Below are 13,426 nucleotides of genomic sequence, written 5' to 3'. Positions count from 1 at the left end.
GGTGTAGGTTGTGTAGATCATCTTGTGGGCACTGGCCACTTTCTACAAAAGGTGTAGGAGTGCTGGAGGAAACAGCATTTTCTGGGTTCCTCCAGAACTTTTTGTCTCCCCTAAAATCTCAGCCCCACATTAACTTTTCCTCAGCCCTCACCCCTGGTGACAGGGACAAGGGAGCAAGCTTGTAGAAGTCACCAAGCCCAGCCCCAGGTTGCTCCTGCAAAGCTGTCAAGTCCCACCCAGGGAACATTCCTGAAAAGACATCTAAGCCAGAAGCCAGAGACATCAGGGCCTCACACTTCAGGAAACTCATTCCAAGTCCCTGCAGGTTCTCACAGGGCCTCCTGCCATGAGACACAGAGACAGGAGAGACCATGCAAGTCCAAGTGGTCTAGATTCTAGACAACCCAGAGGACTTGGTTGACATATTCATAACACAAAACACATGGTGTTAAAGGACTTCTTAATCTAGAAGAACAAAACTGTACCAGAGCCAGAAGCTATTAAACAGAAATAAGGCACAAATAGTTACCAGTGAGGCAGATCAACAGCATTAACAGGAGATGTGACACTATCTTACTGTTCTCTGACATCCCTGGAAAAATCCACTCCCTATCTTTTATGATCTTGAGTCAACATCTGAGTCCAATGCAGCACAGGAGTGACTTTTTATTAAATTGGACACTTAGACTCTTTGGCCTGGGGTAATCTGGGGTAAGCTCCCTAGATAACAGCAAGTCCTGCAATTGTAGAGAGGAAAAATCATACCTTTTGCTGGAAGGGTTCAAGTGCAGCTAGTGATACAAACTATGGCAGGATGCCTTTGGTCAGCCAGTCCTGCAGCCTTACCCATTTCAAATGAGTTTCAAAAATCACCTCTGGTATCTCCTTAGGAAAGATTGCTTCAAAATTGGCGTGAAATGATAAGGTTTAAGAAAAACACTAATAATTATATTCTTTGCATTTATCTCTGTTTGGGGCCTTGGGGCTGCACTTAAGTCACACATACAAGGTTGCAGATCCTACTTGTTTCTTTTGAAACTGGACAGAAAGAGAAGGTGGGCAGGAAAAAGCAGAGATGACAGTTGATCTATTTGGCTCTAGAATCTAAGCTTAACAATATCATGGAACTTGCAGTAAAAAACGCTCACAAAACCGTTCACTCAGGTTCTAATTTGACCTTTTTTCCTTTAGGTTAAGCACCTCCTGGGGACCAGGAGAAACTTACTCTCCACATCCATTTCTACACAGAGCTTCTGCCTCAGTTTCAGGAATTTCCCAATGGATCTGTGAGTTCCAGCACCACAGACAACTAGCTAGCAGTGGCAGCTTCAGAGATGCATTATCACTCTGTAGCTTTTTCACATTGTTTGGACAGCAAGAAGGACCTGCCTGCTGGCAAGAGGAACTTTTCCAGGGTACACACTCTGCTTACAGATACTCCTTAAACAAGGAAGAAAGCAGATAAGAGAACAAGTTGGAAGGAGGGCTGGAGCTCAGTCTATCAGAAGAGCTCACTGTGGACCTGAAGAAGCTCTGATTATCCTCACATGCTTCCAGCCACAGCCCAAAATACCATTAATCTCTCCTCTAAGTATCTTTGCTGAAAACAACAAAGAAGACTAGTTCTAGATGAATCCCAACGTCTCAATATATTTGCAGATAAACCAAAAACTGGTAAATGGATAAACAGTACATAGAAAGATCACATGCGGGTTGATATGGATCACTTGCTTAGGGCACTATTCTTTGAATAGCATGCATTTCAGTACAGCCACTTGGAAGGCAAAATATCTCAGGTTAAAAGATAACATTGCAAGGCAGTGACTGTTCTGGAATGCTAGAGCAAAGGAAAAGGCCTGGTGGCAATACTTCAGTTGAATAAAATAGCCCACATGAAACATTCTCTTCAGAAAGATCTGACCCTGAGCTATATGAGGGGACACAGCATTAACAAATGGTATTACTTTTATATATACTATTACAGAATTTACTGCCACTTAACTGCTGCAAACTTTGGTATCCAAACTTAAAAAGATATCAAAATTTCAAAAAAAAAAGTTGAAGAGCTACAAGAGAGGTGAGGACAAAGCACTTTACAGACTGAAGGTCAATCTATTTAATATGATAGGATGATGACTTGCAAGCACCAACAAGAAAAAAAATGGGGGGCATTTTGATAGCCAAGACTTACTCATCTTTTTGAAATGTGCTGATCAAGATCCAATAGCAGCTGAAACTAAACAGAAAACAAATTACACAGATTTTTTGGAAGAAGAGCGAACTGCCCATACATCTTACCATAAGACATGGTAAGACAGATTTTTTCCCTTGTTTTCATGACCTTCAGTAAGTTGAAGCTCCTGCTTCTAGATGTAAAGCAGAAGTGGCTCGAGGACTCACTCTGGCCTTCACTGCACAGGGGAACAACTTGGGTGAGCACAGAAGCCCCAAGGCTCCATTTGTGCTTGCTGAAAGAAGGTTTATAAGTGCATGTTCTCCCTTGACCCTTCTGCAGCTTCTGCTTGGGGAAACAGGGAAAGGTCTTTGCCATTCCTTTTTCACCCACAATACATCCTTTTTTGGGCCTCTAGCCCAGATTGAAAGGGAGAAGTTTGCTTGGGAGGTAAACAGGCACCAGTGGTTTCTGAGCATTATAAACATGGATTTCCAGCTTACTACTTCTCTTTTTTCTTGGACCAGAGGATGGAACAATAGAAGTGGTTGAATAAACCTGATCACTGGCATTCGCCTACTTGAGTGCTAGAAGATGGGCTGCACTGTGTGAACCTATGAGCCTCAGCATTTAGGAGATATTAATTCTAAGATAAGCTAAGAAGAAGGGAAATTTTGTCAATGCAAAGAGTTAATTGGTGGGTTTTTTTGTGCTGGTTAACTGCTGTCAGATGTCTTTTTTTCAAAAAGGAACACGAACTAATAAACATATTCCCAGGATCACAGGCTGATAGATGATCAGCACAATAAGACAGAATGGCTTTTCGGAGTATGTATGTTGATAGGAGAAGAGTACCTGTAGTTGCACATACTAGCTCCTGGGCTGGGATCCTTGGCCAGTATGAGCCGTTCCTCAAACGGCTCATACAAACAAACTTCAGAAATGCCTGTTGGGAAACTCATGTCTTGATGTATACAATTGTCCTAAGGACATGGGAATAGCTCAGCATAACAGCGAGCCTGCTTTGGTCCAGCAAGAGCATCAGGAAGACATGGGAAATAGGCTTCCTGCTCTCTGTGATAGGAACAGACACCTGCCCGAGCCCCCTGAGTGTGGTGGCCAGGAGCACACGCGGTTCCTCCATCCTTCTTGCACCAGAGCAGCCCAGAGGAGCACGGCCAGTCTCTGTGGGATCAGCTGGATACTGTACTCAGCTGGAGGAGCTGTGAGGGCTAAGGGCATGGGGAGGTGAGCCAGGGGTGTGCCGGCACTGTCTGTCCTGGATGGGCTCTGGAGAACTGCTTCACTGGAGGAGGAGCCAGATCACCCCATGTGCGATCGCTTCCACGAGCTCGGTGGCACGTGCGACCCTGAGATTACACTTGCAGGAGCATTGGCTCCCAATGATTTCTGCCGCTCTTATCTTTACGCTGCTGTGAGCAAGGCAAAAAACAACAAGCGGCAAAGTTTGAGTGGAAGAAAGCAGGACCCAGTCAAGAAGGTGACGCCAGCTTGTCTGTCCTTGGCACAGCATGATGGCGAGCCTGGTGTCCCAACATCTGTCAGTGCAAGTGTGAGTCAGGAGGAATCAATGCCCTTATCCACAGTCAGTAGCTTTAGTGAGAGGCAAGAGGGCTCTGCAGTACAAGGCCAGCTCTGCAGGATTGCTCCGAGGCCTACCCAGCTGGATTGCCATGGACCCTCTCCCCACCACAGTGCTTCCTACACAATCCCCTTCTGCAGGCACTTGGGCTTGTGGAAGAGCAGCCAGGCAAGCAGGAGCACAGACACCAGCACTAGGGAGCAGAGCACCATGAGCCCCACGTAGCTGCCATGGGAAAGAGGGGGCACAGCGGGCTCCTCTGCAGGGATCATGTTGGTCAGGTTCAGCATATAGCCCAAGGTCCAGCCCGCATCGCTGCTGCCAATCTGAAACGGGAGAGGAACAAGATCAGCATCAGAGAAGCAAGGACCGCCCCTGGTAGAAGAAGGGTCAGGACATACAGCAGAGGCTGTGAAGAGCTGCCTCCACCAAGAAACACACCTTTCCAAGGAAGTGGATTCTTTGCCAGTTCTCTTCAGTGAATTCGTAGCCATTTTGCAGGAGGGAAAGGATGTAGGTCCCAGAGAAGCAATATTCACTCAGATACTTCTCTTTTATTTGATGATATTCTGGTTTCACCTAGGGAGAGAAAAGTCAGGTAAGCTGCTGTTTTCTCACAGCTCTGACTTGCATTTGAGTGTTCACAGGAGGTGCTGGGGGAAACCTTCCTACTCATGCCTAGGAAATTAACACCAAGCTTTTGGTCTTACAGAACAGACCAGGAGCACTGGCCATGTGGGCTCTCTAACCTGCCACGGAGAGGCAGCCCCAGCTGCTGCCATAAGTTTTACTCACCTCCTGCCAAGGCCGGGCACAGAAGCTCTGAATAGCGCTGGCCACTCTGTCCAGAGGAACAGGGCTTTTTTCATTTGTCAGGTTCAGAAAGTTCATCACAAAGTAGAAAGCAGAAAAAGCCTGAAGGAGAGAATACATTTGAACCTGACAGGGCCACAGCACCAGCACACCAATGGAAATTCCACAAGTAGCATTTTTGAAGAGATGCAGAAATACAAGAAATGCACACAGACACACCGAAGAAGATATATTTTCAAGAGCAATGTCATTTCCACATACACTGCTCAGTTTATGACAGTTAAGGACACCAGAAAGAAGAACTTCACTAACCACAATATCCTGAAGCACTTCAGTAAATCCCTCCTCTATGTGCTGGTGCCATCATAGCACCTAGTGAACAGCATTAGTCACAACTGCAATCACTGAGATGTGCAACCAATATTGCTACAGTCAGGACAGACAATAGTCTGAAAGGACTGTACATGATCCAAACAGATGATTCAAAGCCCAAATAACACATCTCTGACCATGGCCAACAACAGATATGTAGGAATAAGCTTACAAACAAAGCATGCAAGTGTTAACACTCTCCCCAACCATTCCTTCCTAGTCACTGAAAGACTTGCAGCTCTAGGACTGTCTTTCAGTGTAGTGGTGTCAAGCATGACGTGTTCAGAGCAGGCACTGTCTCCTCACTGTGTCTCAAACAGAAGGCCTGGTTTTAGTAAGGCTCACACCCTTCTGGGTGAATTTCAGATCAGATATCACTTTTACTCATGAGACAAGGCCTGCAGGAGCAGTGGTATCACCTTTGGAGCTGGCCATTGGGAAAGGACTCTTTGAAAAATAAATCAGTACATGGAACATGCCAAGAAGATGGCTACAGAAGAACGCTTAAAATGAGAATGCTGCAGCGCTGCTAGGCTGATGTTGCTACTCAGGTAGTCCTAGTAAGCTCCATCTTCACAGTAACTGCAGGGCTGCTTTTGTAGTTACATGTCCCAAAAGTCATCTTGTAAATGATTTCCTGCCCCAATCATGGAGAATACACTCTAGCATTACTAAGTCTCTGCTCTTCTGATATTGTGGGTTATAGAGAGCTGAAGAATGCATAGACTCACCCCAAAATCCCCCTGTAATGGAGGTAGGTATATACCATTGAAGGAGCAACTGGAATAAGGACAGCCAGTTTTGTTAAAAAGATTCTGGATGTTTCTTCGGCACTTTTGATAATCTCCCTCTCCCTGTATGTGCAGCTGGTCGAAAGGAAGTTGCTTTTTCTCAGCAGATGTACAGGGGTTTCTGTAGAAGTCTCTTATATTTATAGTTCGCTGATACCCCCGGTGAAAGCACGGATCGAGGAGGCTGCTGTTCTCAATGGTCTGTAAGAAAGATAAACCCAAGCAATTATCTTCCACCCTCAAGTAACACTTGGATGGGTTTCCAGAGGCCCTTGTCACTATGTGTCACACTAAGATACACATGTCAGGTCAAAGTGGCAAGGATGGTCTTAAGACATTAGCTGCAAATTGGAAAATGTGGGTACTACTATTTAACACAGCCTCCCTATAAGACCTTGGGCAAATTACTTCCAGCCATACTGTCTGAAATTGTTGTGTATCTGGGATTCTCAGAGATGGTGAAAACACCTCTCCCCTGCATACTTCAATTAATTTGCTATTAATTTGCTTCAATTAATTTGCAGTTTTCTTGCTATCCCATACCTAAGGATCACGACACCGCAAATAAGTAGTCCTTTTAAAAATCTTAGCTGTTACCTCCTTGAGCTTTGCCCCAGTCTTTATGGAGGTTGATGACATTTCCCAAATGCAATCTAAAGGATGAGACATTTAGCTGAGATAGAACAACTTGTGCCAAAGCAGCACGCCAAAGTTTGGGGGTCCAGGATCTCCACCTGCAACCACAGATGTACTTGCCTGTAGGTCCCAGGCCAGTTTCTGCTGCAGAGCCTGGTCTTTCCCATAGCAGAGGAAGCTGTGTGTGTACACTTTGTAGTCCTTGCCATAGAGACGGAAATGCAGCCAGCTCTCTGGAGACTCATAAGGAGTTTCATCTGGTACAAAGGTAATTTGAGTTGAAGCGCCTCCAAGATCCAGTGCTCCTGAGGTCTCACTTCTAGATTTTAGGATATGCAGAAATTTTCTCCATCCAGACTTAAAAAAAAGAATTACAAATGATGGGTGCATCAGGTTTGAAAGGGACATATTTTCAAGAAATAAAGAAAATCAAGGATAAGGCAAAAGGCTTAGGAGGAGAGAAACAGCACAGAACACAGGAAAGAAAGTTCACAGTGAAGGGGTAGGATGTGAAGAGGAATAAGACAGAACAAGATGCAGGCTCAGAAAAACAGATGGATTGTGTTTGAGTGTTCACATGAGGATTAAGAACATATAACCTAATACAACTGTTAAGTGGAAAAAAACCAGTCAGCTTACTGTTTTAGCTCCCTCAAAACGTATAAGCTCTATAGTAGAGAGTCCTTGTTAAATACCAAGAAGTTTAGAGGAACTTTCTTGATATTTACTCAGGTGCAGAAATATTTTAGAACCGGAAGCGAGGAGGATGCCATGGGATCCATGGGAAAGATATTGGTGTTTTTTTCAGTGCTTTAAGCCTGACTGCACTTGAGTGTCTCGACAGGAATTAGTAAGCTGGAGCGGATGGATTGTATTTTATGATAACTGCTGAGGCACGGTGTTCAAACTCCTGGTTTAGACCAGCTTAAAAAGGAAGCTGATGATTACAACACCGTCTTGCAATGCATAGTTTACAAGTTGTTCTAAGCCAATGGTTCAAATACAGACCTGGCATTGATACCGTACCTGCTTGAAACTGCCCAGCAGGTAGTTAATGGTGATCCAGCCATAGGCTCCTTCTTCCTGACCGCTGATGATTCTGGCACCCTGGAAGCTGAAGGGAGCTGAGCGTAGTGTCTTCTCTACCGAGGACAGGACTTTGTCAGCAGCATCTTTATTCTCCAAGCTGGATGAACAGAAGAAAGGACTGAGCATCTCTGACTGCTCACTGCAACCTATGGGCTTTACCCTGAGTGGGCAGACTGCAGCCCCCCAATAAAAATTAATGATCATGGACTAGTCAAGTAGTTCATAGGGATGTATCCAGCCGCAACTGATTTAATTCCTCTCTGGGTCACACCTCACTCAGCTGCCACCAGCCCTAGTGCTTACCGACCCCACAGCTGAGAAGAAACTGGAGCAGAGGCCAGAGCTCCCCAGCTCTCCTGGAGCATGTGCCAAGCAGGAGGCTATTGCACCGTGGATATTTCTCCCAATATCCACCATCACCCTTACAGAGGAAAATCATGCCACTTGCTAACCCAGGGGAGTTTCCACTGGCAACAGACATTAGATTAGCCCTCTGTCCCATCAGTAAACAGGTCTGTGGCACTTCCATAAAAATCATGAATAATTATGAAAATCCTAATTAAAGAAGGACATATGATTAAGAAATTACCTTAGCTCTGATGTGAGCCAGGATGTGTGAGGAGTTGCAAGATCTTACCAGATCCACTGATAACAGCTGCAGAAATCAGATAGGTTCTTGGGCACAAAAATCCTGGATGCAGCCTAATACTAGACTGTGGGCAATGCCTGAGCATCCCCTCAATATGCCAGCTTGGAGGCAACTACCTTTCTAGCATCTTTGCAGAATATGTGGGTGCTGGTGAAAGGGGAAGCAGAGAGACATGCATCTGCTGGGCAAGCAGGGCAAGGCACAGGGAGACTGCAGGACAGGCTTGACCTGGAGACTGCAGGGGAAGCAGAGGGTATTTGGCCAAAGCCTGAACTTGCAGCATTTCCAAGTGCTTCACGCAGCGAGAGCTCAGACAGGGCTGCATTTCTGCACGGGACTGAGGTCCCAGGCAGGGTGGGGGTGTTTGCTAAGCGGCACCGCCGGGGCGCCCTGCTCGGTGCTGCGCAGGGCCGCGGCCGCAAGGCTGCAGTACCTGAGGAGCCGCATGCCAGCGGTCGCGCCGAGGTAGACGGGTGTCTCCGGGTGCTGGCTTGGGGGAATTACCTCCTCAGCTCTCCGTAAGCACTGCGTCAGAGAGGGACCTGCCTTCTCCGTGGCTTGGGAGTAACCTGAGATCCCAGGGCCTGGGGGAAAATAATGAAAAAATCAGAATATTTAATTTCACAGTCTCCAAGCACAACCCCAGAGTCCTGTATGTTAAACTTCGTCACTATCAGAGGCAACAGCATCAGATTTAACCACCGTATGTCTCCACATTAGCCAGAGATTTATCCCATCAACTTCAATAAATTCACTGAACAAGAAATTCCCATCTCTACCATTTCTTCCCCTTCCTAAGGACCTTTGCAAATGCTACAAAACCTCAACCCCTTCTGTAACCAACACGCGCCTGGCAACGCTCCCCGTTCTGCTGTGCCAGCCCGGGCAGCGCTGCCTGCAAGAGCTGCCAGGAAGCCCCACGCACGTGGGGACAGCCGCAGCACCCGGTGCTGGCGCCTCGTCTGTGAAGGGCAGACAAGAAACTAGCAATCAGGGCTTCAGTGATGCACATTTTATACCTGCTTTTAAGCCTTCAACAGTATAATATCCACACAGTTAAGGATTATATAAAAGATAAGCCATTTTCTCTGCAAAAGCTGAGCAACCATGGCCACCAAGCATCCTGCCTGGCTTGCACAAAGGCCTTAGCAGAGGGCAAGCACAGTCTAGAGTAGGGAAAGTGTGTTCTTTGAGGTAGTTATTTCCAAAAACCACTTTCTTCCAAGCATCCCAAAAGGGAAGATGGAAAACAACTCTCCTCTTGGGACAGGCAGGCACATACAGCTTCCAGTGGAAAGCAAGCGGAGATGCACCAAAGATGCTCCGCATATTCTGGCCTCTCCTTCCAAGATTCTATCCCCTGAGCTTTTTAGGCTGCCTTATCTGTTCTTCATCCCATGCCCTTTCCACAGCTCTCTCCTGCTCTTACCTTCAACTTTACACACCTCCACCTGCTGCACCACTCCGGTATCATTCTCCTTCTCTGCCGGCCAGTCGTACACATACAGGTTAGTGTGGGACGACCCTGCATCCAGCACAATCCCATACTGCAGACAAAACAGATGCACCATCGTATCTGAGCCCCTGAATTTGCGACATGCATGTGCTGGTCCCACACGCGGAGGCGGGACCAGAAATAAACTCTGGCAGCTGTAGGAACATGCTGTCTCATTAGTTTTATCAGTAGCGTTTCAGTTCAACTTTTCCATCAAAAGGATGTGAAAGCATACAGCTAGCAAAACCGGGACTGCAGGCTTAAGAAGAGATCACTCAAGAGATGATCCTCTAGGAAGCTACATCTGGTTTTGCTAGGGAGTTGTAAAAGGAGATGCTTGAAGTGCAGGGAGTCCAAGATTGAGCAGACCCAGCAAGGACAGTGAGGTGCCCTGGAGCACACAGGCCCCTATCTCCCCAGCTTCACTTATTTTCCTATAAGCACCCCACCCCATAATACCTTAATATTCTTTGGAAGTGGCTTGTTTTGGGTCACTGCTACAGCAATTAAAGCGACTGCAGCCAAAGTAGAGAGAAACCCCAGGAGGAGCAGAATCTTTCTCGTCCAGGACATCTTTCGTTTGGTACCTGTGACTACAGCAAAAAAAGGGGGCTGTTAGTATCCCAGTACCCATCCTACTTCACCCCAAAGGTATTCAGGCATCCTCCCATGGTCCCTCCCTGCTCTGCAGCATCCGTGCTTGTGTTAAATGCCACTGCTCCATGCCGAGTCTGAAGAGGGGCAAGCTGAATCCCCATCCACCTTTGCCCACCCCTGAACTGGTCTCCTGCTCCATTCCGCCGTGCAGGATTTCAGAGGCAGAGATCATTCCTGTTGTCCCACAGACACACTCAGCTGGTCCGTGCTGCATCTCCACAGGCTGCCCTGTGCTCAGCGGCGATGCAGAACTTGGAAGATGGAGCTTGTGGTTACCTAGTCCTTGAAATAACTGCATGAGACTGAGCCATGGTATAGAAAAAACGGTGACACAAGACAAACAGCAGCTTCTGTTATGGCTGTGCCCTAGGTCCAATAATCACCAAGATGCTGAAAGAACATTGCATATTGCTGACATACAGACAGCATGGGAGGCACAAGCTTCAACTCCTCTGACGACTCATCATAGCATATTTGTGCTTTGAGATTTTCTAGCACTTGTAAGAACTTGCATCACCCTCATCACTAGCGAGGTACTCGGGAGATGCATCATTTCAGTCACAGTTTAAGCAGCTCTGGTTTACGGTTTGGCAATGGATGCACTGAAAATTATTTGCACTCCATAGCTTTTTTAAGAAACCTACTGAGATTTTTTTGATATCACATCCCACAGGATCAGATTCTGTTTATTCTGCATTCATTTTAAAATTATGGATTATTATATTTTAGGCACTATATTTTAAAACCACACTCACTGCAAAACATTTAAACTAGTAACAATCTCATTCCTTAATTTATTTGAAGTGACCTATGTAGCAAAGTCACTTTCTATGTATGAAAAGACATGGTTAGCAGAATTCTGTAACAAAGCCATTTATAAATGGTGGAAATAATCCACCAACCAAATCTGAACCAAAATTTGAGCTCTGAGAATCAACAGATATATATTGTGAATACATATATCCACATCTATATATTTTGTATCTTGATGTCATTTATATGTTCCATGAAGAAATTCTCACTTCATAGACAGCCTACCTGATATATTTAATAAAATACCTGATATATTTAATAAAATTTAATAAAAAAAATACTGCACAAAGCTATAGACAGAGTAACAGCAAAAGTATTTTTCACATTTATAATCCACTTGTAAATTCAACAGCTACAGCTTGAACAAATAGCTTCAGCAATGCAGGGGACATGTCTGCTCCCGCTATGGCCTGAAACGGCATGAAATTCATTTCTTACATCACTGATGTTCCAGATGCAAAAGCACTGAGAGTTCAACTGCTCACACAGGTATTACAGAAAAAAAGGAAAAGAAAAAACACACCTACTTCTGCTACGCAAACACTCATGTTTAGCACATGTTTTGGGTACGCTACGGGTCACCACACTTATGGGAAAGTAAACACCTTAACTTGGGCAAATTATTCCATTTTCAAACTCAATGCAAGGTAACTGAGCTTGACTTGTGTCCAAAGCCTGAGCTCCAGAGCTCATTCTCCAGTCCTCAGGCCATATTACGTCAAAGCTCCAAATCCAGGCGCTCCACAGTGAGCCACATAAACACAGAGAGTTGTCAAGTCCTGCACACGAACAGCTTCTAACACTAACAGGTTCTGTGTTGACATGGAGGTTATTTCCAGGCACCAAAACTATAGAGGCAAAATGTTACTCAGCCTTAGAAATGATCCAAAATCCACGGGTTACTTTTAGAAGTTAGCCTGCATGAGTAAAAGGAATGGAGCAGCAGAAATCTCTGGCTTTACATTCGCAGACAAGTATTTTCTTCCCACCTACTTAGCAAAAATGTGACCTCTGAAAGTGCTATGTGAATTTGCCTTGAAAATCACCTCCATAGGCAGGTTCATAAGAAACCCAACACTGGCCTGGAGCTTTGGGCTCACTCTCATCGCACTCACGTGTGAATCCACTGAGGCAAACTGTGAAGTTTGGAAGCGTGTCGCTTTGGTGAGTGCCTGCGAGAAGCACAGAGTGCTTGCCAAAAGCTCCAAGAAAGCAGCTTAAAAAAAAATAAGGCAGTGCATATCCTGGACAGCAAAGGAAGAGTATTTTACACAGCTTTACTGCAAAAATGCCTCCAAACTCAAGGCTTGAGGCGGCCAAAGAAATCAGAGTACCACATCTGCAAGATTTTTCCTCTTGGAGATAGCGACCAGCTCAGCTTATGACAGCACTGAATGCTCCCGTTGAAGACAACATTACTGTAACATGAGGAAACTGAACGCAAACAGATGATTTAGTGCACTGCAAGCTGCACACTGGGGCTGTGCAGCCAGCGGGCCTGAAAACTGAAGCTATCCCTGACAACTGCACAGCAAATCCTCGTGTTGCCGCCTGTGCTCTGAGATCACGCCTTGAGGTGGCTGGTAATGGCTCTGCGAGGTGTTTAAACCACAGGCATGAGGGGTGGCAACCTCTGCATTGCTCAGGGATTTTCAAGCTCATTTGTGATCAGGATTGTTCACCTGCTGTTTTTTTTTCCAGGAACAACAAAGTACATTAGCACCAAATCAGATTTTTTTTCCCTCCCCCCTACTAAAATAGACTATTTCAGTAAACAGACATTGAAAATCCTTATCTATAGGCAGACATAATGCTAGTTATCTGTATCCTGCATTTACCTGAGATTAGGCTTTTTTTTATTATTAATTCCAACACATATTGTTGTCTTAACCCTCAACATGAATTCTGCCTGCTGAATTTTAACTCAGTATCATGAACCCTTGTCAGGGCTCTATGGCTTGTAGTTATGAGAGTTCATTTTTGCATCCTGGAGCAGAGCATTGATCTGCCTAAACCCTGATGCTAACAAACAGTGTTTTGTTGAAACTTTTCACACAAAAATGTGTATCTAAAAGTGATATGCATTGTCCCAAAGGTAACTTAGCAAAACACTAACCTTCATAAAAGTATTAAATATACTTTTTTTTTTTCTGAGAAACACTGTAAAGCTAGGTACAGAACTTAATGCATTAAAAAAAATCACAAAGAGTCACTCACCTGCCATTTGCTCAGAAAAAAAGGGTATTGGAACAAGTTCCCTTTCCTATGCGATTAGTTACCTCCATCATGTCTAGGCACTACAGTAGGTGTTGCACTGAGGACTAAGTTTATTTCC

The 13,426-nt window shown here is 45.2% G+C and overlaps 1 protein-coding gene across 4 annotated transcripts in view; it reads right to left on the bottom strand.

Annotated features, from left to right (window-relative positions):
- Positions 1–484: 484 nt before the first annotated feature.
- The window catches only part of ENTPD1 (ectonucleoside triphosphate diphosphohydrolase 1), a 59,367-nt gene continuing 46,425 nt past the window's right edge, over positions 485–13,426 (bottom strand). For all 4 annotated transcript variants that reach the window (XM_026050537.1, XM_026050538.1, XM_026050539.1 and 1 more), the window contains exons 2-10: positions 10,081–10,214; positions 9,556–9,673; positions 8,560–8,710; positions 7,415–7,574; positions 6,509–6,745; positions 5,693–5,953; positions 4,572–4,691; positions 4,218–4,355; positions 485–4,102 (exon numbers count right to left, since the gene is read on the bottom strand). In XM_026050537.1, the coding sequence (XP_025906322.1) occupies positions 3,896–4,102; positions 4,218–4,355; positions 4,572–4,691; positions 5,693–5,953; positions 6,509–6,745; positions 7,415–7,574; positions 8,560–8,710; positions 9,556–9,673; positions 10,081–10,194 (1,506 nt within the window). In that variant the 5' untranslated portion in view covers positions 10,195–10,214 and the 3' untranslated portion in view covers positions 485–3,895. The remainder of the gene's footprint in view (positions 4,103–4,217; positions 4,356–4,571; positions 4,692–5,692; positions 5,954–6,508; positions 6,746–7,414; positions 7,575–8,559; positions 8,711–9,555; positions 9,674–10,080; positions 10,215–13,426) is intronic.

Source organism: Nothoprocta perdicaria, unplaced genomic scaffold (assembly GCF_003342845.1).
Source record: "Nothoprocta perdicaria isolate Ctin4 unplaced genomic scaffold, notPer1 scaffold_7, whole genome shotgun sequence".
In the NCBI taxonomy this organism is placed as follows: domain Eukaryota; kingdom Metazoa; phylum Chordata; class Aves; order Tinamiformes; family Tinamidae; genus Nothoprocta; species Nothoprocta perdicaria.
This window is presented reverse-complemented; position numbering and strand designations above follow the sequence as displayed.